We start from the raw sequence: 27251 nt of genomic DNA on the forward strand, positions 1-27251 counted from the left end.
GAGCCTAACATAAGCATGAAGACATTAAGAGTATAAAACTCACACCTGTTAACATATACACTGGCTATGAGAGAAATTCCAAAACGATTCCAGAGAAACATCCTGAATCCATAAGAGAAATCCGTTTCATGGGCAGGTCCATCAATCTCTGCTAAAGGTAGTGAACTACAGGTACTTCCATGAGTTTGTAAGGACCAGCTCTTTAAAACTATCAAGATTCGACCACTTGGCACCAAATAGATTATTTATTGTAAACATAAATTAAAGGACACAGGATGGTAAAGAGAAGGAAACTCTTGTTTCACCTGGCAACAAATATTTGCTGAGAAAGGAACTGATTGCACTTTTACCCAAACTTTTGTTTCATTCTCTCCACAAATCATTTCTTTAACTCATGTGTTTTGGGAGCTTAAAAGGAAAAAAGCAGTCCATTATATGTGTGTTATACTTAATACTCTCCTATCTAGGTCACTTGTCCCAGCAACATCACTTACCAGCACAGATCAAAAGCCAAAGTCTATTATGTTTTGGTTTTTGGCTTTCTTGGAGACAGGGTCTCGCTCTGTTGCCCAGGCAGGAACATAGTTGTGCAATCAGAGCTCACTGTAGCCTTGGCTTCCTGGGCTTAAACAATCCTCCCATCTCAGCCTCCTGAGTAGCTAGGACTACAGGTGTGTGCCACTGTACCTGGCTTTTTTATTTTTTGTAGAGATGGGGGTCTCACTGTGTTGCCCAGGCTGGTCTTGAACTCGAGTTCAAATGATCCTCCTGCCTCAGCCTCCCAAAGTGCTGGGATTACAGGTGTGAACCACCGCATCTGGTCAAGACCTATTGTTAATGAGTGAGCAAACTGTGTCCAAAAATCCATGTTCTGGAATTAATGCACTTGTAAGGGAGGTCCTTGGGAGATCTCTCAGGGCCTACCATCTCTTTGTTGACATATGATAATTAACAGGACCACAATCTAGCTTCCCAGCCCACAGTTAACAGAAGCATAACTAAAGGATGCCAGGAAGCACAGACAATATCCATGAGTGACAGATGGAAAAGGAGATCTTGAGGAGTACGCTCTTCTCAAAAGTCACATCTCAAGCTTCTGGATCCTCTAGTGTGGGGTCAGGATCTCCTAAATGCCAGAATCATCTTTTCTACAACAAAGTATTAATTGATGGTTACCTTGAACCCTCAAAGGAGGGTGAAATTGAGTCCAGTGTAGTTTTAAAAAACAGAAAAGTAGCAGACACGAGATCACAGGCAGCAAATACGTGGCACTCCAGAACCACTTCGCCTTTGTGCATACAAGGCAGACATGGGTCACTTAGCCAGCCCTCTTTCCCTGAGTGTGAACCCAGCGTCAGAATCCAGTTCTATGCAGCACCCTGGGCAACTGCTCCCCCTACACAAATGGAAACCTGCTTGTCAACTGTGGCTTGGAAAGACTTCTGTGAAAATAGAAGGGGGAGAAGTTGACCCCAGAGAGTAGGCTCATCCACCCTCTGGGCTGGTCAGTATCTAAATCTGCTTCTTCTCTAACAGAGCTAGAGGGATGAGGCTCCATCCCTGGAAAACAAACAAACGAGGCCTGGCCAAAACCTCAGACATGCTGGTTTCCCAAGAACATACAAAATGGGTTCATCCCGGGAAGAACTAAGACATCCATTCACCTGCAACACACTTTTAAGCTCCTTCAAATCTGCTGGTGCTTCTTGTCCTGCAGACAAGGTGCTTACTAAGTCACATTGCCTGCTGCTTGATGGCGATGCCACTAAAAGGCGGCACAGGGGCGTGACCAGGGGCTCCCTTCTGGCTCCTCACTCCCAGACCCACAGACGAGAGGTAGAACAGACTCGTGATTAAAAGACAAGCCGGACTGCCTAGACTTGACTCCTGGCTCACCTCCTACCATCTGTGACTTCAGGCAAATTGCTTGACTTCTCCGTGCTTCAGTTCCCCCATTTGTAAAATGGGAGAACATAAAAGTATTCACAGGGCTCTTTTGAAGATTAAATGAGGTAATACATGGAAAGCCCTTAATATCGTGGCCAGCAAGCATTGGTGATCATCCTTACATTATTATTGTTTCAGCAAATCGAGGTTATTTGGCTTTCATGGTTTTACAGAGCTAATGAAATGCTTTCTTCTGAACTTACCTTTTAAAAACTGACATTTGGTTTTGAAATTCAAAACCAAGAGAAATAGAAAGTTACAGGGAGGAGGTGATAGAATAAGAATGAATCATCTTTTTTTCTCACTTTGAATTGAAAAATGATTTCCTGTCTTACAGCTCACGTCTCTTTAGTTCTGATGGGTAGGAGAACCTGCTATAAAAAGGAAGTGGCTCTGGTCCACACAGGAACAACTCTGGCCTGGCAAAGACACAGCTAAGGTCCTCGGTGTCACTGGTGGCCAAACCAGGAGTTACAGGCCACTTGAGAGCTTTCTCTCTGGGCAGACGCAGGAGATGAGGGAATGTTCTGGCTACTACAACTCACGCTGTCATGAAATCTTATACATGGCATGCCAGGCTCAACTTTTCATCAGATTCAAACTGAGATTAGAGAGGACATCATTCAGTCATAATAGTGATGCTGACAGCAGCTGACGTTGACAGCACTCACTGGAGTGAACAGCATCTGTGGTCCTTCCAGGCTGCTCTCAAGTTGTCTTCGCAGCAATTCTTTGTGGTCAGATTATCTCCCTTCCACAGAAAGGAAAACTGGGGCTCAGAGAGGTTGAGTGACTTGCATAGATTAAGCTTACAGAACTATACGTGATAAAGCCAGAATTCAAATATTTTATTCAACAAATATTTATTGAACAGCTACTACACGCCAGGCTCCGTTCTATTAATAGATGCTGGGAATGCAGCAGTGAAGAAAACGAAGTTCCTGCCTGGGTAGAACTCTCATCTAAGAAGGGGAGACACAGAGTAAACAAACATAATGAGTCCATAAACAGAATGTACAGAAGGCTTAAGGGTCTTGAACAGTAAAGCACAGCAAGGAAAGGGATGAGGGACCAGGCAGTGTGACAGATCGATGGTCAGGAAAGGCTTCTTGGAGGAGGTGCCAGCTGAGCAGCCTTCCAGGTCCAGAGCCAATGCCTGTACCTACATTCCGCTGCCTGTCATGAAAACAGAAGAACCTCAACCCCGGCTAGCGCTGGCCTGCACCTCACCATCTTTTGTGGAATGCAAGTGGCCTTCAGGAAATTCTGAACTTTGAATTTCCATTTCTATGTAATCACGGCAGACCAGGCTGAACTGAAGCTCTGTCTCAACTTGCATTGCTCCCACAAGGGGCCCTGGGTCTCAGACTGAGAAAGGCTCCGGCGATCCTAGGAGACTGAATGTCCAGAGCTCCCCAGGTACCAAGCTTGTCCGACCTGCAGCCCACAAGCCACATACAGCCCAACACAAAATTCATACACTTTCTTAAAACATTATGAGGGTTTGTGGTATTTCTTTTTTTTTTTTTTTTAGTTCATCAGCTATCATGTTACTGTATTTTATGTGTGACCTTTCTTCCAACGTGGGCCAGGAAAGGCAAAAGATTGGACATCCCTGCTCTCTACTCTCCATGAACCCCGTGGCTCAATCGCTCCGCACTTACCTAGACAGAGAAGAACACATCATTCTAGGAGCCTTTAGGAGTGTTTTAAAAATTCTGACAAAGCTCTAGCCTCACCAAAGGATAGAACCACCCACTCATGAAATTAATAGAAACTTATGCTTCTCAGTTTCCACGAAGGACTTTTTTTCTCTTTCAGGGCTTTTGAAAAGTGAGTCGTTTTGGCAACAGCCTCTTCCTCAAGTTCTTTAGTGATCACCATCATCGAAGGTCCCCACATGCTGCCCCTTTCCACCCGGGGCCGGCTACTAAGACCTGGCAGTTTCCTTAGCAGTGCCTCCCTAGGTCTGTTTTTGTGATGACTTGAGCACCTGGCACCGATTAAGCGTCCGCTGTCATCACCAGCGCCACCACAGCCATCAGCCACTGGATCCTCACTGGGAGCACACGCTGCCTTCTGTAATGTGCACGGCACATGGTAGGTGGGGGGCACAGAGCTCCACCGCAGGCCAGGACGCTGGGATGCCACTGGCAGCGTGCCCTGCCTTTCAGTAACTACCAACACCCAGGTAAGGAACACCCAGATGGGTAGGCATTCAACGTCCATGTTTTTCCCATGATCCTATACACTCTCTCTGCAGCAGAACTGCTCTCTGGCCATCAGCATCTCATATGGGGCACACAACAGCTATGTACATGCAAGTCTCTCCAAAACCCAAAGGCACAGTGATTAGGTGGTTTCAAATTGTAGTTGAACTTGGCTCTGGAACCAGATGGCTGGGTTTGGAGTCCCCACTTGTAGCTATGGGAAATATTTCAAGTGACGTTGCCTATCTCAGAACCGGTTGATCTATCTGTAAATGAGAATACCATCTCCGTCAGGTGTGGGAGAGCTCAAAATGTAAAGAACTCAGAAAACTGCCCCCAAGCATTGGAAAGGCCAGTGATACTCCAGGTGCATCCTCACCTGCCTCCATGGTGGTTAGCTACACCCTGAGGGTGCTCTTAGAGTCCTAGGACAAAGTCCTCCAGGTCTACAGCCTGAGACCTTGATGATTCAGATTGGCTATTGAAAGATGTTTTCTGAATGGCTGGCTGACTGAATCACAACAGGAGAATGTGCCTGAATTCACAAGTCCAATAATAGCCTGGAAATAGAAGCCATCTGAAAATGTTCTAAACTTTAGCTGGGTTGGCAAGGACTGGATGCGATTATAAAAAGCAAGTGAGAAGAGAATGTTACTGCAAGGAAAATTGAATCCATGAGTTTTAAATAACTTCATTCCAATAAAAAAATATTAAAATATATTTTGGGCCAATAATTATTGCTATGACAAATGCAAGCACTGTACATTGAAATTCTGTTAAGTTAAAAAATTAAAATAGCCACAACTGTCTCCTAAGGCCTAAATGCCCTTTTGTTAACTTACCTGTGTAACAAATTCCAGATTTTTTAAAAGTGAGTCCTATTTTAAATGTACATTTACATTTAATGCTAAGACTCAGTAGATATGTAAGTAGGATTCCAGATTATATCATAGGCTCCTGTTTAAACATGAATAAGGAAATATTTTTAGCTTAGGTATGTTCTGAATCAGAACACAAACCTGGGCTTTAAAATCCACCTGTAGCCTTCTGTGGTTGCTGAAATGACACTCCAGTTCTCTCCCCTCACTGAGTAACTCAGGTGGTACCTATGAAAAGATGTTCAGAAACATGGCTTGTTCTGTTGACTTCCTGTCATGGTTTATTAGCTGGACATGGGAAGGCACATTTAGGCACCAGTCTTCCGTAAAATGTTTATGGTTTCCAGAATGTCCACCTGAATTTCTATGGTAAAAAAGTGTTGAAAAGAAATCCAGCTGGCATAAAGGAGGCAGAAATGCAAGCATGTGCAAATCCTATTACCCGCAACAGGTCGACAAGTTTACTCTAATAAGTATTTCTGGGTTACCTTTTAATGATTCACAATTGAATGTGATTTTTGCAAATGCAAGTAATTTAATGCAGAGTCATGATGGTTTTCTCAATTCTTAATGTAGAAAACTAAATGAAATCTACATACCCACTCCAGGTTGTAATCCTGTACTTTAAAAATAACCTATCAGCAGAACGCAAATACCTATTTGTTTTGCATGTAACGCACTATTTGCTGAAGTTGGGAGGCAGCCTAGACCAACTTTCTTTTTGGGTTAATGGCCAGCAGCTCAAGGTTCTCCGCTGGTATCTGAGGAGATGCATGAGGATCCCTGGGCCTTGAGAATCATCTCCAAAATCAAAGGGTATTACTATAATGAGCTTGGCTTCTGTTAAACAGTCACATTGCCGTTGATGAAGCAGATGGCTCTATAAAGCCAGCTTGATTGACCTGAACTAATTGGTCTGTGATGGGGGTAGAAGTTTATTCCACAGTGAGAGGGAAACTAAAAGCAAATGGGTCCAGGAGCAACTCCTGACTAAAAGTCTCGGTGCACCAGGAAGATTTCCTTACCCACAAATGACTGTTCTACTTGCTCACTAATGCTTCCAAAAGCTTTTATGGAGAAGGGACTGCATCCTGTTTTCTACATTTAGACGAAATAAAATTCCTTAAGAAACAAAACAAAAAAACCTACCTATAAAAATGATGGACTGCACAGTGCAGCTTGGAGTTCAAATCCCAACTTGCCACCTTACAGTTGTGTCCCCTTGGAACAAAATCACTTTCCCCAAATCTGTTTCTCCATCGGTAAATGACATCAACCTCAGGCTGTCATTGCCAAGACTTGTTTTGTAGATGCTCAGCAGAGTACCCAGCGCACAGCAAGCGTTGGAAAGCCACGCTAAGTCCACCCTAAAGCTTCTCAGATCATTCTACCACCACTCAGAGGAAGTGGCACAAGGGCAGAAGGCGGGGAGGGAGGAAGTGACGTGACCCTGTGTAAGTGGCAGCAAGGATTGGGCCTGGGGCCGCAGCAGAGATCCATGGCACCACCAAGGAGCAGTTTTGCACTTTTTTCCCTACATGCCACCCACTCAAACCTCAAACCATATTCAATTTCTATTTTGACATTAGATGTTTGGTCTAAAATCTTAATGTCCACATGTCACCATTCTCACCAATCTGGACCTTTATTTTTCTTATCCCATAATACTGTGTATTCAAGGTTCTGCTTGTGAGGCAAACCCTTCAGGAAAGGTCAAGTCACCAGAACGGCAGGGCCCAGTGGGGCTTGGGCCTTGGAATCAACATAAGCCGGAGAGAAACTACACATTAGGCCCAGGGTTCCTTCACACTCAAGGCGTACCACCTCCTCTTTCCACCGAGTGGACACGGCTCAGGATTGGCTTCAGAATAACGATGCCCTAATGCCAGCTGCACGCCCCCGCCAGCCTGAGGAAGAATGGGAAAACAACACTGCCCACTTTGCATGATGATTATAAGGATGACACGCGGCACTGCGAGGCCTAAAGCGCACACAATTCTCTAGCAATTGAGAGCTACCCTCATCTTATTTCTTCCCATATTAAATTCAGAAATTCTCCTGTGCCCTTAATTTACCTGGGGTCTTTAAAGTACATATTACCCAGGTAGGTCCCAGCCCTAAATGGACTCATTGGAAAGTCCACTTGTAGGGCCTTGGAACTAGTAGTTTTGACAAGCTCCCCAGGTGAAGTGTGGAACCCACAGTGTGAAGGGCAGGGCTTGTGGCTCCCCATTTTGTTAAGTCTAGCAGAATGGCCCATCCACACCTCCAACGCCCTCGAACATACGCTCAACAGCAGTGCTTTACCAGCACCTTCACTGAGGCTGCCCTAAGCGGCAGCTGCAGGGGTGGTGCCATCAGGCAAGAAAGAGGCCATGACAGCTGGGCCTGTAAAGACTGATGGGGAATGACAAACCATTTTCTGTAGCTATCAGCCTGGTCTTTGAAGCACTTTAAATGTGGCCTTTATATCCGAGTCAACCCTTTTCTCATCCGCCTGTGCTCTAATCCACTTTCAAGGTAAATTGCCCTTTATGATTTTTTTTATGGATTCAAGTCAATATATTCAAAGCAAGGTTCAATATCAAATCAAAATCCACATGAATAAAATATCAAATGCATTAAGTGAGCGATAATTTTAGTAGAGTCATTTTAACGTAAGTATTAAAAGCCGGCAGTCATCTAGATTATTGGCACTCAGATATTAAGCTAGAAGCATCTCCTTGACCACCTAGCCTTTGGGGAATTGTGACAGCGAGGAGGTCTGGAATGTGAAGTATAAAGTGGGGAAAAAAGCCACTATGAAAATATAAGCCCCACAGAGGTCAGGATTTTTGTCCATTTTGTTCAGTGATGTATCCTAAGCACCTAGAACACAGCCAGGCATACCCTAAGTACTCAATAAATTAAGTTGATTTTGTAAAATATCTTGCTAGAAAGTACTTGTAACAACTGAGACGAGACAGCCAGCCTAGCAAGGCATTTACCAGAAACACTGTGAAATGCTTCAATGGTAACAGGGACGGAAGGCTTTAATTAGCTTTTGATTCTTTAAAAAATGTTTAACTCTATCATAAAAGAGTCAAAGCAACCCAAACAAGGCAGCTTCACCCTTGGTGAGATGGATGTGACATGGTTCCTTGGTGACTCCTCCAGTAAACATCTGAGTCCCTGTCATGTTCCAGGCAGAGCCAGGGACACCGTGGAGACCAAACCATCACCGCACCCTTTCAGTCCAGTGCTTGTGTCTGACAGCATCCAGATCCAGGAAAAAAGATCTCCTCCTCGAAGGCACACTCAGAAACCAGCCAGTCCACTCCCCACTTTTTGCAGACTGGGAACTATGATCCAGAATGTAAAGGAACTTGCCCAAGGCTAAAACACCAAAGACATAGCCATGGAGGGCGCTTGTTGGAGGCCCATTTACTGAAGGTACAGGAAGGGATGAACGGCCGGCAGATGGGTTCGGATGGAAACCCAGTTCTCCCCCAAGACCATGCTCTTTCTCACAACATTCAGCTCCTCACAGGGCACTGCTGCGTGTTCAATCCTCATTTGTTTACAACTCCTAATATCAAAGACCACTTCCAGATTCCCACCAACCTCTCTCCTCCTCCGTGTTTTTCTAAGGGAGATATATTGTATGCCAGAAACGTGAGCATCTGGTCAAGGGAAGCTGGCTATCCCTTCACCACCTTTCCCTGAGGAGTGAGTGACAGACAGATGTGGTTAGCAAACTGCTATGATGATAAACTATAGGAAATCGCTTATAGTCAGCCATTTTTAATCTTAAAAAACCCCGGCAATTTCATATAAACTGAGTATGTCATCACAACTTTTTGGTTGCATTCCTTGGAAATCCATAGAAATAAACATCAATCTACAAATTAAACTGTCAGGAAGCACAGAGACCCCACAGATGAAATTATTTTATATTTTACTCTTACCCGAGTGAGTTCACAAGGTACGTCTTGGCATCGTTGCCTGACTACATGTCCACCCTCTACAAAGAATTCCAACTGGAATGAGCACATGTTCAGTTACTGTCAAATAGAAACAAGTGAACAGACACCAGGTGCACTGAGCAGATGCCGCACTTTTAAATTAGAGCGCGGCCTTTGAATAGTCCTCCACACACCTTGTTTTATCCCCTAACTGCTCCCAATTACATACAAAATGCAGTCCTTTCACAGATGTTTAGAAAGTTTTTTATTGGTTACAATAATATAAAATGCATTGTTTAAATTCTCCTCTAGTTATTAAGTGTTTGCAGCAATAGCACAAAAAAATCTTTTTTTAATACATCTGACGAGCCCCAGTGATTTCAATGCTGGAGGGAAAAACAGCAAACAGCACTCTTGTCTATCTATAATTAACCTCTCTCTCTCTCAATGCTACATTGGTTAAAATCAATGGACAACCCCTTTTGGTATGTCAAATTGTAAATTTTAATGTTTTCATTAGAATAGTCTTTTATAGCACTCTCCAAAAAGAAGCAATAAAATAACTAACAGCAAAGTTCAATACAGGAGCACTCTCTGGGTTAACAACGCCAACAAAAAAAGTGAAATGTAAATCACATATAATACAATTGAAGCGTCCAAAACAATTTAAATAATTTTAAATATTTTATTTTTAAACTGCTACAAATGCTTTATACAATATTTCAACATAAAGTCCCCATAACAGAAATGTAACAAAATGGGAATGATAGTGGAAGGATTAAAGTGGCACAAATTCACCAAACAAATATTAAACTACAAATTTTTAAGAGGTAGATTACTTTTGAAGTCGAGAACAAAAAACAGTATGAATAAAACCTAGCCGCTTTCCACCAACTCAGTCATTAATTTAGGGGGAGGCATAAAATGCAAGGACAAATGGTATTAATATACTTAGGAAGAGGCCAATTTGTTGTTTTTAATCTCTATTAGAGATGCAAGTGTAAAACCTGGTATGCAAATTCATTTATACTTACGTGTAGACATACATCTGTACAGGCCTGGGATGCGCCTGTGCACTGATATATTGCTAAATAGTCTCTGATAATATAATAGTTATAAATTAGTGCCAGATAAGAATCTGAGAGGATAATGCCCATTTGGATACACAAACGCAACACCAGAATAGGCATAAAAAAGAGTCCATATCCAATCTGGTTTCCTCTCCATTAAGCTGGCAATCTACTTGTGATTTAAAAAAACAAAAACAACAAAAAAACAAGAAATACCAGGGTAAGAGATCAGCTAAATGCCTCTCTCTGTCTATAATTAATTTAAAAGAAAGGCATCAAGAGCTGATATGTGACCAAAACGTTTTAAATGAGTGCATCCAAATTTGTCATCCCTGAAACCTACAACAAACTACTGCTAAAACAGAGAACTTGCTTTGCAAGGTTAAGTTCAAATCATTCCTTTCTCCACTACGTGCCAAAAACAAGGGTCATGCTCAGATCTGAGGTACCAGTCCCATGACGAGGAGCCAGTTCATCTGGCCCGTCTTACAGTGCCCTTCTCTTTGGATCTCAATCACCTGGGCGCCCAGCATGCGCGTTGGGCCCCACCGAAGCAGCAGATGCCTGACTCTAAGCCTGCCGGCAATCAGTTGAATGTTAGGATTTTTGAGTCAGCTTCAACTGGTCTTGCAAGCTTGGTAGATTTCGTATCCTTTGCCGTAGTGCTTATCCTAAGTTGAGCATGCAATACCTTTTAGTCAATTAAGGTTTGTTTTGTTTGGGGGGCTTTTCTACAGGAAGTTCCTAGAAAATAAGAAAACTGAAGATAAATGACAACATAACATAACCTTACATGAACTGACCATGTTAAAGAAAAAGGTGAATAGACCGTAAGACAAATGTTATTAAGACGACAACACACACATGACTGAAGGTATTTAGGAACGAGCGTCCTACCCAGAAGATACACCCTGCAAGAAACTACACGCATTTATTTCCAAGGGGTGTAGCAGAGATGGAGGAGAAATCAGCACTTTATTTTTTTTAATCAATTCCTGGTAAATGGAAAAACTTGGTCTAGAATTTCATTTTGCTTCTCTACCTTTAAGTTTTCTTGACTGACTGCGACAGGAACTCAGTTTGAAAAGAAAAAAGTAGCTCTAAAATAAGTATTAAAGAACCCAAAAACACCATGGGGTTCACAAAGGTGAAAGATGGGTAGGAGGTGAGTAGAGAATGTACCTCTTTCCTTCCCTTTCTGTTTTATTGGAGCCCCTGGAAATGATCCCTTAGCAACAGATTTAAACTCGGCACTACAGAAAGCCATGGTGAGGGGTGGGGGGTAGGTCACTGTAGTAAGAGCTGCAGCAGGAGAACCTGAATGACTGTGGCATGCCTGCTTTCCTGTGTTTTGTCCTAAGAAAAATATTTGGAGCACATGGCTTTTTGACACCTTGTCTGGCACCATGGCTTATGTTCCAGGAAATGACCCTCAGTGTTAAGTAGAAAACTCATGGAAAAATCACATGGCTGATTGCAAGCATATACTTGAAAAACTGTGGAATCCTAAAGTGGCATTGAAATGTAAAATATCTGAGTATCGAAAACTAGCTCTTAATCACAGCTTGTTGTAAAGATATACACAGGACAAGGATGTGCTGCCTGTTCTATAAGTCATCCCTGTGTACCCAACAGGGTAAGTAAAGCAAGCTGCAAACGGAGTGAAAGTGAGTATTCCTAGACATGGAATAGATGTGATGATTCCTTGTGTCAGGAATCATCCCTACACAAAATTTACAAGTAGAACTATACTTAAACAGGAAGACGACCGTAGTTCAAACAACTCCTTATTAGTGTAATGCAACAAATATGCACTGAGGCTGAGGCCGCCTCTGTAAGAGCCCTGGGCGACACGTTAATGACAATCATCATATTACCCAGGTCTAAGTTTACGAATCCCAGTTTTGTGCTAAACTAACTACAAAGTACTAAGACCAAAACAAACACTTCAAAGAAATGCCCACTTTTGTGTCCAGATAGTCAAAATATATCTTGATGAACATTTGTTTTCTAATTCCCAAGAACACTTCTCAGGTTTATGGTGAGTTGGTAAGTGGACCCTTGGATCACATTCCTGACCTACAGATGTGTCCACAGCACAGTTCCAGCACCTCACACAGAGCTGCCACCAATGCCTGTCATTACCGTCCACGGTTAGGACCATACAATGTTTTCTTATCTGATTCTTCTGTGCTTCCTTTTAGGCCAAATTTCACTCCAGCAAGGTAACCCACTGTTAACTATCAAACAAAGCAAAATAATGAAAATTAACTGGAGCAAAGAAGAGACATTATTTTTAAGGCACTTTAGTCCTCTGTAGTCTTAAAGGTTACTCAGAAGACACTGGGTAGAGGCTATTTGAATAGACTTGATAAATTTATAGTCACTCTGACAGCTATTCTTTGCAGAAATTAATTTTTCCAAATCAACTTTAACCCTGAACTGTGTAAGTGGGGCCCAGTGCAAAACAAGCACTTCTTTTAGATAACACTGAAGACAAAAAGGATAGAAACAGTACATTCTAAAGCATCAACCACCTGAGAGGTGTTTTATAGTACAATCTGTGAAAATGAAGGCACATTCTGTCTGTTGAAGATATAAGCAACTGGAAAAGGATTCAATTTGATCATGTCCTATTGGTGTGGCACCTCCAGAACACAGACTGAGCGCAAACAGGTGCACAATTCAATTACTAAAGGCAAGCAGTTTTGACAACTGATAACACAGGTGCTTATTTTCAGCAGAGCTAACCTCCAAGATGCTACCTATGTATGTGCCGTGGCCAGAGACCAAGTGTTGGTCAGACCTATGGCAACTAAATATTTAACACATTTATGAAGTAGTTTTTAAAAAATCTGATCCATTAATCCTATAGTAAATCATTCAAATCAGCCTGAGTTAATGATTCTTCTCTATCTTTAGCTGTGATTTAAGGCACACCAGCATTAAAAATTCTACCTGATCAATTATGCAGAGCTAATGGCACCTGTGTCCTCGTGACCTCTACAGAACGGCAGTCGCGTCCACACTTAGGATCCCTAATTCCGCTTGCTTAAAGCACCAAAGAATGTTCAGATACCAAAAGCTATAGCATGAAGGCCTAGAGTCAGGTGGCATACCGTGAAAAGACAAGATTTACAAGTATTTTGCAGAAATGCTATCTGATGAGTAATTTTCACGAGACTGAACTATTCAGAAAGAAACAGCAGGAATTCCAATACACATCCACTTCGGACAAAGGACTTAGAAAGTCTGAGAATCCAATGTAACAAATTCAACCACTGCCCTCTCTCTTCATCTGTCACTGAGAACAGTTCTTAATATAGGAAGCACAGGCAATAAAGCGGTAAAGTCACTTCAAATCTAAGACAAATCCTTCTATCATTAATGAGGAGACAAAGGTACTGACAAACGAGGCTGCCATGCCCTGGGTATCACACCGGCCTGAAAGAGCCGCCAAGGGTCCTGCTTGGAGTTTCAAGCACGTCTCTCCTACTCTGCTTCCCAACCAGAACCTGACTTCTTTACTGTCCTATGGCTGAGCTCAGGAGGTGGCGGACAGGACTAAGGCCTTTTTAAAGGACTATGTTTTGTTTTGACCGATGCAATCAGTTGTTAATATTTAAGCATTGGCAATGAAAGAAAGTCTCAGGTACTAGATCTATACTGAAGTCACAGAAATATTAAACAAGATTGTAACAAGGTTTACTAATGAACTTAGTGACCCGTCTTAACCTAAGAAATGGCCTATGATCGGGAAATAAGACACGTGACACTGAGCTATTATTACCCAAGACATAAAGGAAGTTTGAGAGGATTTCATATTTTCTTAAGAGTACTTTTGAGAGCTTTTCTATAGTTTCGAATTCAATTTACATCTGGCTATATTAAAGAAGTGGCACCACTTTGTGAGTCCTAAGTCTGAAATTAAAACTATTTATTCATCTCTAAAAGCAGCCAAAGCAGTGACCCTTCATGCCTTTAACTTATGCAACAGCTATTTCCTTTCAGTGTTTAGGTTGAAATTTTACAGGGAGGGGAAAAAAAAAAAAAAAGCAACAAGAAACCAAAAACCGCCCATAGGCAAGGATACTGTCGCCTTCCCAGTCTTTCCCTCCCACCAGCTCCTGGGCTTACCTGAAGTCCTTCAGCTCCTGCTTGGCGCTGCCGTCCTCTCTCTTGTTCTCACTCAAGTCAGCAGCAGCTGCCAGCTGAAGGCTTCGGGTGACTGGCCCCCCGCTCCGCTCTCTAGATTTTATATTGAACCGGTCTGTTCTTCTCTTACTCGCCAAGGTGGATTTGCTTTGTAAAATGGCTTTGCTTTTCTGTACCCTCACGTGCAGGCTCCGCGATGTTTTGCTGGAAAGCTGAGCAGAATGATTTTTGGCCACAGCTTTAGGTTTCTTCCCCTCAACATGAGTTATTTTGGCCATTCTTATTGGGCTGGAGTTCCTTAAAGAGGAGGAGCTTGGTTTTTTGGATTTCACCGAAGCTGCAAACTTGACGTTCTGCTTGGACCTGAAGGATGAGGAGGGGAGCGGGACTTGGGTGGGGCCTGAGCTGCGGGCTCTGGTCTTGCCCAACGGAGTCTGCATGCTTTGCATTTTAATCTCCGCATCCGCTGTCCGTCTGCGGTGGTTGCTGTTGCTGTTTTTGTCACTACTTGCAGGTGATGAGTGTCCACCTTTCTTAGATGAATGAGAAACTTTTTTTTTGGGAGGGGAAAGGGGTTTCTTGGGACAGCTGAAAGCGGCGTGTTTATTCAGGCTTCCAATGTAAGTGAACTCTCGATTACAGTAAGGGCAGATGTGAGAGGATGACTCACAAGCATTTTTCAAGTCAGCCTTCTGCTTTGCAGATTTGTTTTTCTGAAGAATTGCTTTCTGTACAAGCTGATTTTTTTTCTTCAATGCATTTAATTTGAGCTTATTCGAGGACATTTTGCTGAGCTCAACACTAAAGTTTAGCCTTTTGGGCTGTCCCATTCGTCGGAAGGCATTTTTCCCAGAGTTATCTAAAACCACCACGCCATTTTTGGGTTGCACAGTTTGTTTTAATGGTACTGGGTTCTTCTTAGGCGTGTACCTCTTCTTGTCACTTGCAGAAGCACACGCCAGGATATGTTTGTGCAACTCCGGCATGTTGTCGACACCTTTTCCACACTTGGTGCAGCGAATGGCAGTAGTAAAAGTCTGTGGAATATTGTGTGTAGTGAAATTTGTGGCTGTCACACCAATCCCCATGGGGTTACGGTGATGGTACTGAAATGGAGGTGGTTTAAAGCTTGGGTAATGCTGATTGAGGCCTAATCGAACATCTGGATCTTTTGTCTTTATTCCAGAAGCCATTATTTTTATAGTCGTGTAAAGCTCTTCAGAGGAATCGTTTAACTCCTCTTCTTCTTTCGAAGTTTCTAAAGGATCTTCTGGCAAGCTCTGCATATGCTCTACATGGGCCTTGCTGGGATCTGTAAAGTTTTGGGGCCTCAGAGTCCCGCTTTCAAACTGGTGATGTGTGCACACCTTATCTGGGTGGAGATCTCGCTGGTGCTGCTGCAAATTGCACAAAAAAGCAAATTCTTTTTTACAAACAGAACACACAAAGATATTCCCAACTCCATGAAGCAAAAAGCGATGTTCTGACAAGTCCGTTTTATCCTTAAAAAGCTGCACACAAAATTCACATTTGAAGGGCCATTCTTCAGCATGAATAGATAAATGTTTGGTTAGATCTTTAATGGAAAGAAAAGGTGATTCACAGACGTTGCAAACAAAGTTTTTGTTGAATGTTTCCTGAACAACATCCTGTTCAGCAGCAGACTGGGGCTCTTCCCTGGGTTTCAGACCTTCATTCTCCAATTCCTCCTGTTTGAAAGATATCATGGGGAGAGAAGCCTCCAGATTATCACCAGAGGAAACAACAGATGAGATCGCGGAGAGAGGAGGTGGAGAAGGAGAAGAGGAGGAAGATGAAGAAGAAAATGAAGAGGAGGAGGAAGATGAAGAGGAGGAAGAAGAAAGTGTTGGAGGCCCGGGTGATGCGGCAGACATCAGGGACTCCACAGGAGGAATGGGAGAGGGAGAGGGGGACACTGTTGGGGACAGAATTGGAAGTGGGGACTGTGCAGTGGCATTTGAGAGTGGAGAAGGGCATGGATGTGGAGATGCACTGGAAGAGGGGGCTGGAAGAGGTACGGTAGGAAGGAGGGGAGGGGGCGGAGTGGCAACAGTTAATACCGGGGGACAGGGTGGAGGGGAAGAGGGATCTGTGGGGATCAAGAGAGGAGGCAGCTGACCAGATGAAAGGGAGGGTGTCTGCAGGGCAGGTGATGAAGGACAAACATCAGGTGGGGACTCAACAGTAGGGGCAGGGAAACCAGAGTCCGGACCGAGGTCAGGATCTGGCTGAGCTTCTAGGGATTTACAAGGACTTGGGCTCCTGGTCATATCTGCAGGGTTTTCTACAGGTAAATCGATGCCATTATATTCATTGAGAAGAACCTTCTGCAGCATGCAGGTGGTTGGTTTCCTTTTCTTTACAGCACTACACGTAGGCTGCACTGAATGATTCTCTTTGAATTCCTTGCCTTCAGAGTCACTACAAGGCTTTTTATGCACACTGAGATCTAAGACAGATTCCCACTGGACTGGAGTTTTGCCTGTACCCTCAGTCTTCTGTTTGACACCGCTGGATAAATCCAGTGGCTGCTGGTTGCACACACTGCTAAAAGCAGAACTGGCTGTCCACTCTTTAGACATTTTATATTCATCAAAGCATGGAGGGCTCACAGTTTCTCTCTCATCTCTCCCAGACAAACTCCATGCTGGTGAGTCGCTATGACTTTCTAATTTGGATTTTTTGGAAGTCAGCACTGCATCGGTCCACGCTGCTTTCCCATCACTTGGCTTTCCAAAGTCTCGAAGGGCAGGACTGTGCTGTGGAGAACTGGGAGGAGAGCTGGTCCGCCTCTTAAACCTACTTGAGGTCACAGGCAACATTGATGCAGGAGCAGACACACAAACAGGACCTAATTTAGCTATTTCAGTTGCTGAAATCCCTGCAGGAGGAGTTAGTTTATCTTGGGTTTGAAGAAGTTGCTTGAGCTTTGATGACAAATAAACACTTTTCTCTTTATGGAAAGACACTGCCTCCGTTGTTGATATGCTAAGAGGAAGACTTAAGGAGCAGGAGGGGGCCATGGGGTCAGAATCTGCTTCGGCCTTAATTTTGGGCAGTGCAGGCGGGCTCGCCGTTCTCCGTTTCTTGGCCTCACTATTTGTGCTGCCCGAAGGCTCTTTAGGAAGATCTTCTGTTACAGGGACCTGTGTGGTCTTTATATTTTGAGTAATTTCCACTGTAACTGGAGTAAGCAGACAATTTATACCATACAAATCTGCCGAAGCAGACTCCATCTCAATCACATCACAGTTACTAGTGTTGTTATTAGTTTGAATTTTACCATCAATATAGTAATTTAAGTTTTCAGAGATATTGCTAGAAATGTCCATGATGTACACGTCATCTGCTTCCCCTTCCTCCTCTGGCTCTGTGCTTGGTACATAGACGTTCTGGGTGGCCTGGGCCTGTTCTGCTGGAGGCTGGGGCTCTTCAAGGCCTCCTTTTCGCCGTACACCTTTGGGAATCAGATGGCGTTCGTGAACTCTACGCTGATGCCGTCTCATATTAGTATGAGTTCCAAAAACCTTTTTACAATATTTGCACGGATGAAGTTCTTTAACTTCCCCATTCTCTTCTACAACAGAAGAATTTACTGTGTCTTGGGAAGCCTTCTCTGAATTCATGATCAGACAGTCTGGCCCAAGACTGGGAGGACTCAACTCATCTTTTGAAGTAACGTTTTCTCCAGATGCTTTGCCATCAGCCAGGTCCTCTGACGGCTGTAGTGTTTGGCTGGGTTTCCGCTTTAACCCTGCTTCGTGGCGCCGCTCATGCCGCCGCCGGTTAATCTGTGTGCCAAAGGCTTTCCCACAGTACTTACATTTGAAAGCATGATTGATGGTGGATATATGGATATGCATGTGACGCTCAAGCCCCTGTTTGGTTGTAAACTTCCTTTCACAATGCTGACATGGAAACATAAACGTTTCAAATACATCACCATTGGCCTCTTCTTTAGTTCTGGGGATTTGCATGGCAGGTGCTACCTCTGAGAAGTCTTCAAGAGTTTCTTCTGAAGTTGTTTTTGGTTCCTCTAATAAATCTTCTGGCTTCTCATCACACCGTATTTCTGGCTCTTTCACAGAACTTTCATTTGGCATGCTGGCTTCTTCTTCCCCCTCTTCTTCCAACTCATCATCATCTTCTTCTTCTTCATCCTCCTCTTCCTCCTCCTCCTCTTCCCCCAAATCATTCACCTCACAATCTGCTGCTTCTAATCGCTCGTCTGGTTCTGGCTGTGGCTCCCAGGCAGGGGCAGGGGTTGCTAGTTCTGGAGGAACCTCCTGGAGGGTGGCCGGCTGCTCAAGTGCTGAGGCTGAAGGCTTCTCTTCGTCTTCTTTAGGACCTAGAAAGCACATGGAAGCAGAAGCATGGAAGTGAAGCATGGGAAACCAGCTACTTGGTGAATAATTTGTATGATTCAAGTGATTTCTCTTACCACCTAAAACATGAGGGAGATGATGAGGAACAATAAATTACTTCTATTTTATATACTTAATTGATAAAGTTGTATTGGATATGAATCCATTTCATTCATCCATTCATTCAACAAGTATTTAGAGTACCAGCTACATACCAGGCAATATTCCCAGCAGTGAGGATACATACACGAACGCAATAGACAAGGATGTCCGTGTGGAGCTGGGGTTTTGTGTTTAGTTGCACATACATACAACTCTGTTTACAGAAACTGCAGTGTTTAAAATTGTGTTGGAGTAAACTACATTTTAGGAGAGTAGTTGTAAATTCTAATTTCTCATGATTCCAAACTGGAAATAGTTCATTACCAGACATATCACCAGGTTAGATCCTTGCGAGTCTGTCTGGAGTAAATGATCCTCTCTCCTTCTTAACTAAAACGTTATATTCAGAAGCTAGAACATTTTCCAGAATCATGTAATCACAAGTTTTTCAAGCTAGATAATCTTTGGAGATCATCTCTTCTAAGCCTAGCCAAGTTATTAAGAACTCAGGAGCATCTCACTGAAGGGAACAGAAATCTGCAGTCCCTTTGGAGTCCCTAGGCCAAGCCCACCTGAGGTGGGTGGTAGAAGGCGGTCATGGAAGGACTTGCTTAGAAGGTGACAGTGGAGGAGAGACCTAAGGAAAATGAGGCATGCAAATACTGGGGGGGGGGGGGGGCGAGCCCTACTCGATAGAGGAACCCTCAAAATGCATAAGCACTGAGTCAAGAACATACTAGATGCGTTCAAAGAACAGCAAAGACGTCAGTGAGGTGAGGTGGGGAAGCTGGGGAAAGTGAGGGCAGGAGATAAGACTGGAGATGCAAACAGGGGCCTACTTACACAAGCCCCTGCAGGCTGCTGGCCTTTACTCTGAGTGAAAATGGCAGGCTACCAGATAGAAATATATAATCTGATTTGTATTCAAGAGACTCACTCTGGTTACTACAAGGAAGATAGTGAACCCTAGGTGACAAGGGTGGAGGCAGATGGACAAGACGGGGCCCACTGCATCCTCCAGGAGAGGCAGGATGGTAGCACAGGGGTGGCAGCAGGGCGGGACTACAAGTGCTCTGGATATACTTTGGTGATGAAGTTGACAATGCGCCTGCTGACTGGTTGTGGTGACAGAGAAGACGACATTCCACAGAACTGCGATAATCCTGGCTAATAAAATGTTGAAGACCACAAGAGAAGCAACTATGGTCTGTGTGCATGTGCATGTGCATGTTGTGGGGGAAATCAAGAGCTTACTTCAGACGTGCTAGAGTTTAAGGTACCTGAATACATTAAGTAGACAGCTTTATATGAATCTGGAATTCAATAAAGAGGCTGGCCTAGAAATTTCAAAATCCTAGAGAAGGCCAGAGAAGGTATCGGACTGGATGAGGTCACCTGGCAAGTGAACACAGGCAGAAGAGGGATGAGACGACTGTGTCCCAGATGACTCCACAACTGAGGCTGGGGGAAAGGCCAGTGAGGTATCTGGAGAAGCAAGAGAGTGGTGGCCCTTCGGCTAAGTAAACAAACTGCTTCACGGAGGGAATGATCAGCTGCGTTCAGAACTCCTGCTGGGTTGGATAAGGACTGAGAATGGAACATTCCATCTGCCAAGGCAGAGGTCTGGTGATTGCGACAGCAAGTGGAGTGGTGGGGACAAATGCCTAACAGAGTTCCTAAGAGAATGGAAGGAGACGGGAGAGACAGGGAAACTATTAGCGACTCTTTCAAATTTAGCTGTAAAGAAAAAGAAATGCAGGAGAGACTGGAAGAAAACACAGGGACAACAGGATTCTTAAAGACAGAAGCTGTAATCATGGTTTCGTGCTAGTAGGAATGGTCCCCAATGCTGCTGTCGTGACAGTCCCACTTCCTGCACTGCAGAACCGGGCCCCTCTACCGCAGGCACTAGGAGAGTGAAGAAAGGCTCCGTGGAGCAGGCAGAGCTATTCTGACTTCTTCTCCAGGCTACATTACCTGGCTGTTCCCCCAGGCACCTGCAAATACTGACTTAGCACCCACTATCTGCCAGCACTAGGTAAACAAGACTGTCAAGATCCTTACCCACAAAGAGTTTCACTTTCATAGAAGCCACACACAAGCAGGAAGGCAACGAAACTATAGAACATTAATGGCTGTGTTTATGGAAGTAAGTGTGGCACGGAAGCATCTCACACGGGCTTGATTAATCAGGAAAGGATTCTTAGAGAAAGGGTTAAGCAGACTGAACCTGAAGGATACAAGAATTAAGGACAGAACAGGAAAAGCAAGCAGAGAAGAATCAAAACATAGAGAACATTATAAATTAATGTGGACTTATCTGGTGACAGTGGGGAGCCGCTGAAGGTATTTGAAAGCAGGAGAGTGCCATCTGGGAGATTCGGCTGCAGGGTGGGTGAAAGGATGGTGGAAGGTCATTACTGGAGGCTGAGGAGCAAGACTGGCCGAGCGGAATGAGAATGGAGATGCTGGCTGCTGTGCTAACAAGGAAAGGGGAAGAAGCAGTGGAGGCAGAAAAGAGCAGCCAGACCCTCATGATCCGAGAGGCCTGCTACTGGACACGTGGACTGTGTGGACACAGTGGGGAAGAGGTCAATGCCAGGTACTATTCATACAAGCTCACTTATTCAGTCCTAGCCCCCTTGCTGTTTCCCAGGAATATGGGGAACTAATTTTTCCCATCTGCTACATTTACTAGCAATGAGGTTTCTGTTTCCAAACAGAAACAGCCTTCTCTCCCCCTAGACTAATTTCATAAATTCCATGAGCTTTCCACAAACTGGGCAACCAGTCATTCGATGGTAGTAATGTATTTCAAATTAGGAGCTACATCTCTTTTCAAAGACATTTTCAATAGAGACCCAGAATACTGCCAAAAGAGTTGAAATGAAACAACAGAAAATGCAATTCTAAGGCTCAGAAATTTCCTAATACACTTCATTTTCAGTCAAAATCTGTGGCTTCTTTTGATGGGGAAAAAATGTCTTTCCCCATGACTGGTAAACAATCCCAGATTTAAAACTGTCCAAAGTAATACAAACCAAAGACCGACCAGCTCTATTAACAAGTACGGCCCATGCCAGAGTGGGTCCACGCACTTGATGTGATCTGTGGAGTTTTAACATAAAGGGAGGTTTGGGAGCACAAAGAAGAGTCTGAACTGTTTGCTCATGATACAGACCATTAGCTGAGGACAATGCAGAACATTCAGGGGAAGCCTACGACCCCACTTTGACCAGCTGTGCCACATACTGGGGGATAAAGAGCAAGTGTCATTTTTCTTTTCTTTTTTTCTTTTTTTTTTTTTGAGACGGAGTCTCGCTCTGTCTCCCAGGCTGGATTGCAGGGACGCGATCTCAGCTCACTGCAAGCTCCACCTCCCAGGTTCACGCTATTCCCCTGCCTCAGCCTCCCAAGTAGCTGGGACTACAGGCGCCCACCACCACGCCCGGCTAATTTTTTGTATTTTTAGTAGAGACGGGATTTCACCGTGTTAGCCAGGATGGTCTCGAGCTCCTGACCTTGTGATCCACCTGCCTCAGCCTCCCAAAGTGCTAGGATTACAGGCGTGAGCCACCGCGCCGGGCCAGCAAGTGTCATTTTTCATGGGACCTGATGTTGCATCAGGAGAAAAATAATTGTCTTGAATTACTCAAGGGGAGTAGACGACTGTTGAACCTGTTTTCTAATTCTGCCACCAAAGGTAGTAAGGTTCCTTTCTAATTTTTGTTGTTCAAAAAAAACTCTCGGCAAATCTGCAATAAGGAGGCAGAACTTAGTTTTAAGACTCTGGGAAATGAATTTGACTATTCTTGCTTCATAAAATGGCACAGAAAATTATAATCTTTTATGAATGTTATCATCACAAACAGTGCTTAAAAATGGTTATGAAAGGCATCCAAAATATTTTGGTTATTTTCCTCTACAAATATTTCTTAAAGAGTCACAAACCTGTCTTCTGAAATTTGCCTACTTGGGTCACTATAAACAACTCGAGTAAGCTCCGATCTGCGAAAATTTGCCCACGGCAAATTAAGACACACCTCCTTCCCTTCTGCATTAATAGTCTCAATATGGTGGCCCAACTGCAATGAGCACAGGGCAAGCTGTCTTTCTGACTTTCAATCCATGCCTCTTGGTTGGATTCTTACGTCACAGCAGGCCTAGAATATTAATCAGCAGAGGGACTATAAAGGAGAAAATTTTAAGGGGAGAAACACGAAGAGAGAAAATAAGAATTTAAATTCTAACAAAAAACAGAAACACACTTCATTCTGTACACTTTTTGTTCTGTTATACAAAAATCAAAGATCTTTGATATTTTAAGTAAATGCTTAATTTGCAGTATAAAACATCCATGTATTAAAGTGTACAAATAGTTAAGTATATATACAGCAAGATAAAATGCTCACTAAATATATATACCCATGTGACCATTCCACAGATGAGTAACAGAAAACAACAAGCACCTCAGGAGCCTCCTCATGTCCTTTTGCTATCACTATTTTTTGATGGTTTTGAACTTTATGCTATTTTTAAATGCAATCATATGTTTCATTTTATTATCATTTTTATTTTTTTTAGAGACAGAGTCTCACCCTGTTACCCAGGCTGGAGTACAGTGAGGGGGATCACAGCTCAATAGCCTCAAACTCCTGGGCACCAGTGATCCCCCCGCCTGTAGCCAGGACTACAGGCACATGCCATCATCTTAGTGAATGTTCTTATTTCATTTTCTTTTGTAGAAACAGGGTCTCACTATGTTGCCCAAGCTGGTCTCAAACTCCCGGCCTCAAGAGATTCTTCTGGCTCAGCCTCCCAAAGTGCTGGGATTACAGGCGTGAGCCACCACACTTGGTCTCATTTTATTTTAACAAGGGAACAAGTTCATTTTTAAGAAGAAAAGTCTTTCATAATTGTTTGAAGGGAAGGTAGCATATAGAAGGCTCAGCTTACCATATTAAATTTAGGCAGCTTTTTTGCTGTTTAACCTCATAAAGATCCTAAATGATTCTCAGAAGGACAACACAAGGAGACACAAAGTTAAATTCACTGGGTACATATATACTCAATTCAGACCAGGCCAATATCACAAGCTTACCTTCTGCAGAATCTCTCATATTTGCAGAGGTGAAATCTGGCTCACTTGTCTTCAGTTGTATGTCTTGGATTTTGTTTCCTTTGTTTTTATTTTCCTGGGATTTTTTCTTCCCTGAAACACAATTTTTATTTATTTATTCATTTATTCTTTCATTCGCTCATGTGTTATTCTGAATTATTGAAGAAGACAATTATTAATCCAATCAAGCACACTGTATATTCCTGGGCAATTATCACTTTGGATTCCTAAAGGAATGAATCATGACTATACTATGTTATACAGATAAATGATGACAGAGGGGAAAAGAAAGAAACCCATCAATCTTGTATTTTTGAGAATCTTGGGCATTAGTTCCCTTCATAGCTATAATGACCATCAAATTATGAGGTAAGGTATTCTCAAAAAGTTACTATTGATGTCAAAGGAAAATTAGTAATAGCATTGAATTTCAATGCCACATAGTTAATAGGGACTATTTGTAAGAAGCATATTAGAGAAAAACAATGTTATAACTTGGGGCCCTTTTAACTAATACATGATTATCCATAATTGTTGGAAGCAAAACAAGAGAAGCAGAGATTCTGCTGAATTTCAAAAGATACACATTCACAATGGCTTAAATACCAAATTCAGAGTAATTATGAATAATTCACTGTCCACCAGCATGGCACTCTGAGAGCCCTGAGGGATCTGACTAGGTCCAGCCCAGGTCAATATTTCATTAACAATTCAGAGGATGGAATTCAGAAACACTGACTGCATTCCAAGTGCCATACGTTTAGATACCATACGTTTAGAAGGTAAGATTAAATTGCAACATCATTCTGATAAGCTGGAACAACGAACTCAAGTCATGAAGATAAGAAACAATTATCTATAGGAGTAATTATACTGAAGAAGTCAGAAGCCCAGTTTCTTTAGGATTTAACCAGAATTTTTAACCTTTCTTTTACATTTTTTAATTACCAGATTTCTATTTTTCTGGAAGCTGGTGTTTCACAGTCTTCAGATCCAGACAGATCCCCATTCTTCCCTAACAATCCTCCTTTTTCTCCACTGCTCTCCCCCAGACAAACCTCCACCAGCTTCCAGAACTACAAGCCTCTGACACTTTTTATCTCTGCGTTAGTAAAATCAAACTAAAAACGACTTAAAGCTGCTATACACACATAAAGTTATATTCTCCATAACAGAGAATCACTACCAGGAAGCATAATTAGTTAAAACTGTAAACAAACAAAAATGAGGTCAGAGACATAAAACAGCATCATTGAAAACATCTAGATTAAAAGTAGAAACATCAAGTACAATACAAAGCAAAAACAAACCCTAAAAAACACCACCAGATTTTGATAAAAAATTTGAGAAATAACCTTAACAGTCATTTTGCTTGTTAATCTTAAAACGCAAATTCTAAAATACTATTTTAAACACATTTTTTTTTTTTTTTTTTTTTGAGACGGAGTCTTACTCTGTCGCCCAGGCTGGAGTGCAGTGGTGCGATCTCAGCTCACTGCAAGCTCCACCTCGCAGGTTCACGCCATTCTCCTGCCTCAGCCTCCCGAGTAGCTGGGAACTACAGGCACCTGCCACCACACCCGGCTAATTTTCTGTATTTTTAGTAGAGACGAGGTTTCACTGTGTGCGCCAGGATGGTCTCAATCTCCTGGCCTCGTGATCTGCCTGCTTCAGCCTCCCAAAGTGCTGGGATTACAGGCGTGAGCCACCGCGCCCGGCCTAAACACCTAATTCTTCAGCCCATAGGAAATCCGATTTTTTTGCCACTACATTTATAAGGGTTTGAGCAAATACATTCCTGATAGCCTGTCTATCCATTCACTTCCAAAGGCACTTAAAATGGAACGCAAGAAACAAACACACACTTTACTGGGACCACACTCCCGTGGTAACAAGAGTGAAGGATCTGCACAGAGCTGACTAACACGTGTCTCCAGGTGAGGAATTATAAGCCAATCTCCCTCCATAAGGGGCACAAACATCTAAGCACCTTTCCACAGGCATAACCTCCTCTTGTGATTCTTTCTCCCTCTGTCAACTTAACAGCACTTTGTCTAAATCAGATAATGACAAAGGTTCTTCAGGGATCCAGTTTTAAGGGAATTTGGATTCTACCTCCTTTCCATCAGTTCTCTTACACTTATGACATAAGCTAGTTCTGTCTGTGTGTAATGCTCAGCCCATATTAGATTACTGATAGCAAACAAAATGCTCATTGCCCAAACACATCCATAATACAAATATAAATGACCACTGACATAACTTCTCTGTGCTGCAACTGATGTGAGGAAATCCATGGCTTCTTTTATGACCATGTGAAGAAAGAGTTCCTGGCGTAGCCCACAGATTCAAAAATCATATTCAGAAACTTTTTCCCTGAATCCAATGACATTTTTATAAGACATACCCCCTCAGGCGCCCCAAACAGGCCAAGGAATGTGCCCTTTTTTTTACTGATCATTTACTTAGTACTTAGTATGAGCTTTTACAATAAATTAAAAGAGAGGTGTAATGTAAACCTTCACTCCTCGCATAAACCTTACACACATTTAAAGAAGGGCCACACTGTAAAATTTAATAGAAAAACAGATGTCAATTTGCTGTAATACAATCACTTGCAAAAGAAATGCAAAGATTTTTCCACAACCTCCCAAGTGCTGTACAAACCCAGTCTGTAGGTCATATAAACAGCAAAGTACACTGTTCTATATGTAAATAGAGTATTAAATAAGTAAAATGTCTAGATGAAATCTTAACAAAAGGAAGTACAATCTTAATACCATTAAGATGCACTCGAAATCACATACTATCTAAAAGGTAAAGTGCTATTTTAAGTTTTATAACAAGAACGTTAGAGCACCTAGCTGACTCTAAATGTCAAATTCCTTTTTTGGACAACCAAAACTAATCAGTGAGAACTCCCTTTTCTCTCCCCAGGTGTCCTCTTTAAAAGTCATGACCCTGGAAACCTAATCCACTATGAGTAGAAGCCATTTGTAGTAGGTACATCTCCTGTATCCTATCAGAGGACTAAGGAAGGTATCCCACCACAGACCGCTACAGGTGCCTCAACCACACCATGAACGACATCTGGGCCAGATAATCAATCCTTGGCTGTGGGGTGGGCTGTCTGATGCACTGGAAGATGTTTAACAGCACCTGTAGCCTCTATTTAGTAGATGCTAGCGGTACCCCGCTTCTAATTGTGACAATCCAAAGTCTCTAGACATGGCCAGATGTCCCCTGGGGAGATTTCCTCAGGTTAAGAACCACTGGGCTAGACCAATGCATTTCTGTGTCACTAAAGACCTGTGAAACTTAACAGTCTATATACGTATTAAAAATTACAAAAAGTACTTGAATAACACTAATAAGCCAATTCTAAAATGAAGCGATAAAGAACTAAATTTACCACCAAACTAAATTTGGTGAACACCAACA

At 42.9% G+C, this 27251-nt stretch overlaps 1 protein-coding gene across 7 annotated transcripts in view; it reads right to left on the reverse strand.

The window, feature by feature from the left end:
• LOC105473203 (PR/SET domain 2) overlaps positions 1-27251 on the reverse strand; it is a 128944-nt gene that overhangs the window by 27515 nt on the left and 74178 nt on the right. For 3 of the 7 annotated variants that reach the window (XM_071100416.1, XM_011726858.3, XM_011726862.3), the window contains 2 exons: positions 23793-23903; positions 14187-18573 (listed from right to left, as the gene is read on the reverse strand). The exons of 2 other annotated variants lie outside the window; for them this stretch is intronic. In XM_071100416.1, the coding sequence (XP_070956517.1) occupies positions 14187-18573; positions 23793-23903 (4498 nt within the window). Of the gene's footprint in view, positions 1-9227; positions 10794-14186; positions 18574-23792; positions 23904-27251 lie in introns of those variants that run through there. 2 more of the 7 variants (XM_011726859.3, XM_071100408.1) reach the window with 1 other exon arrangement.

The sequence above is a fragment of the Macaca nemestrina genome, chromosome 1 (genome assembly GCF_043159975.1).
Source record: "Macaca nemestrina isolate mMacNem1 chromosome 1, mMacNem.hap1, whole genome shotgun sequence".
Classification (NCBI taxonomy): Eukaryota; Metazoa; Chordata; class Mammalia; order Primates; family Cercopithecidae; genus Macaca; species Macaca nemestrina.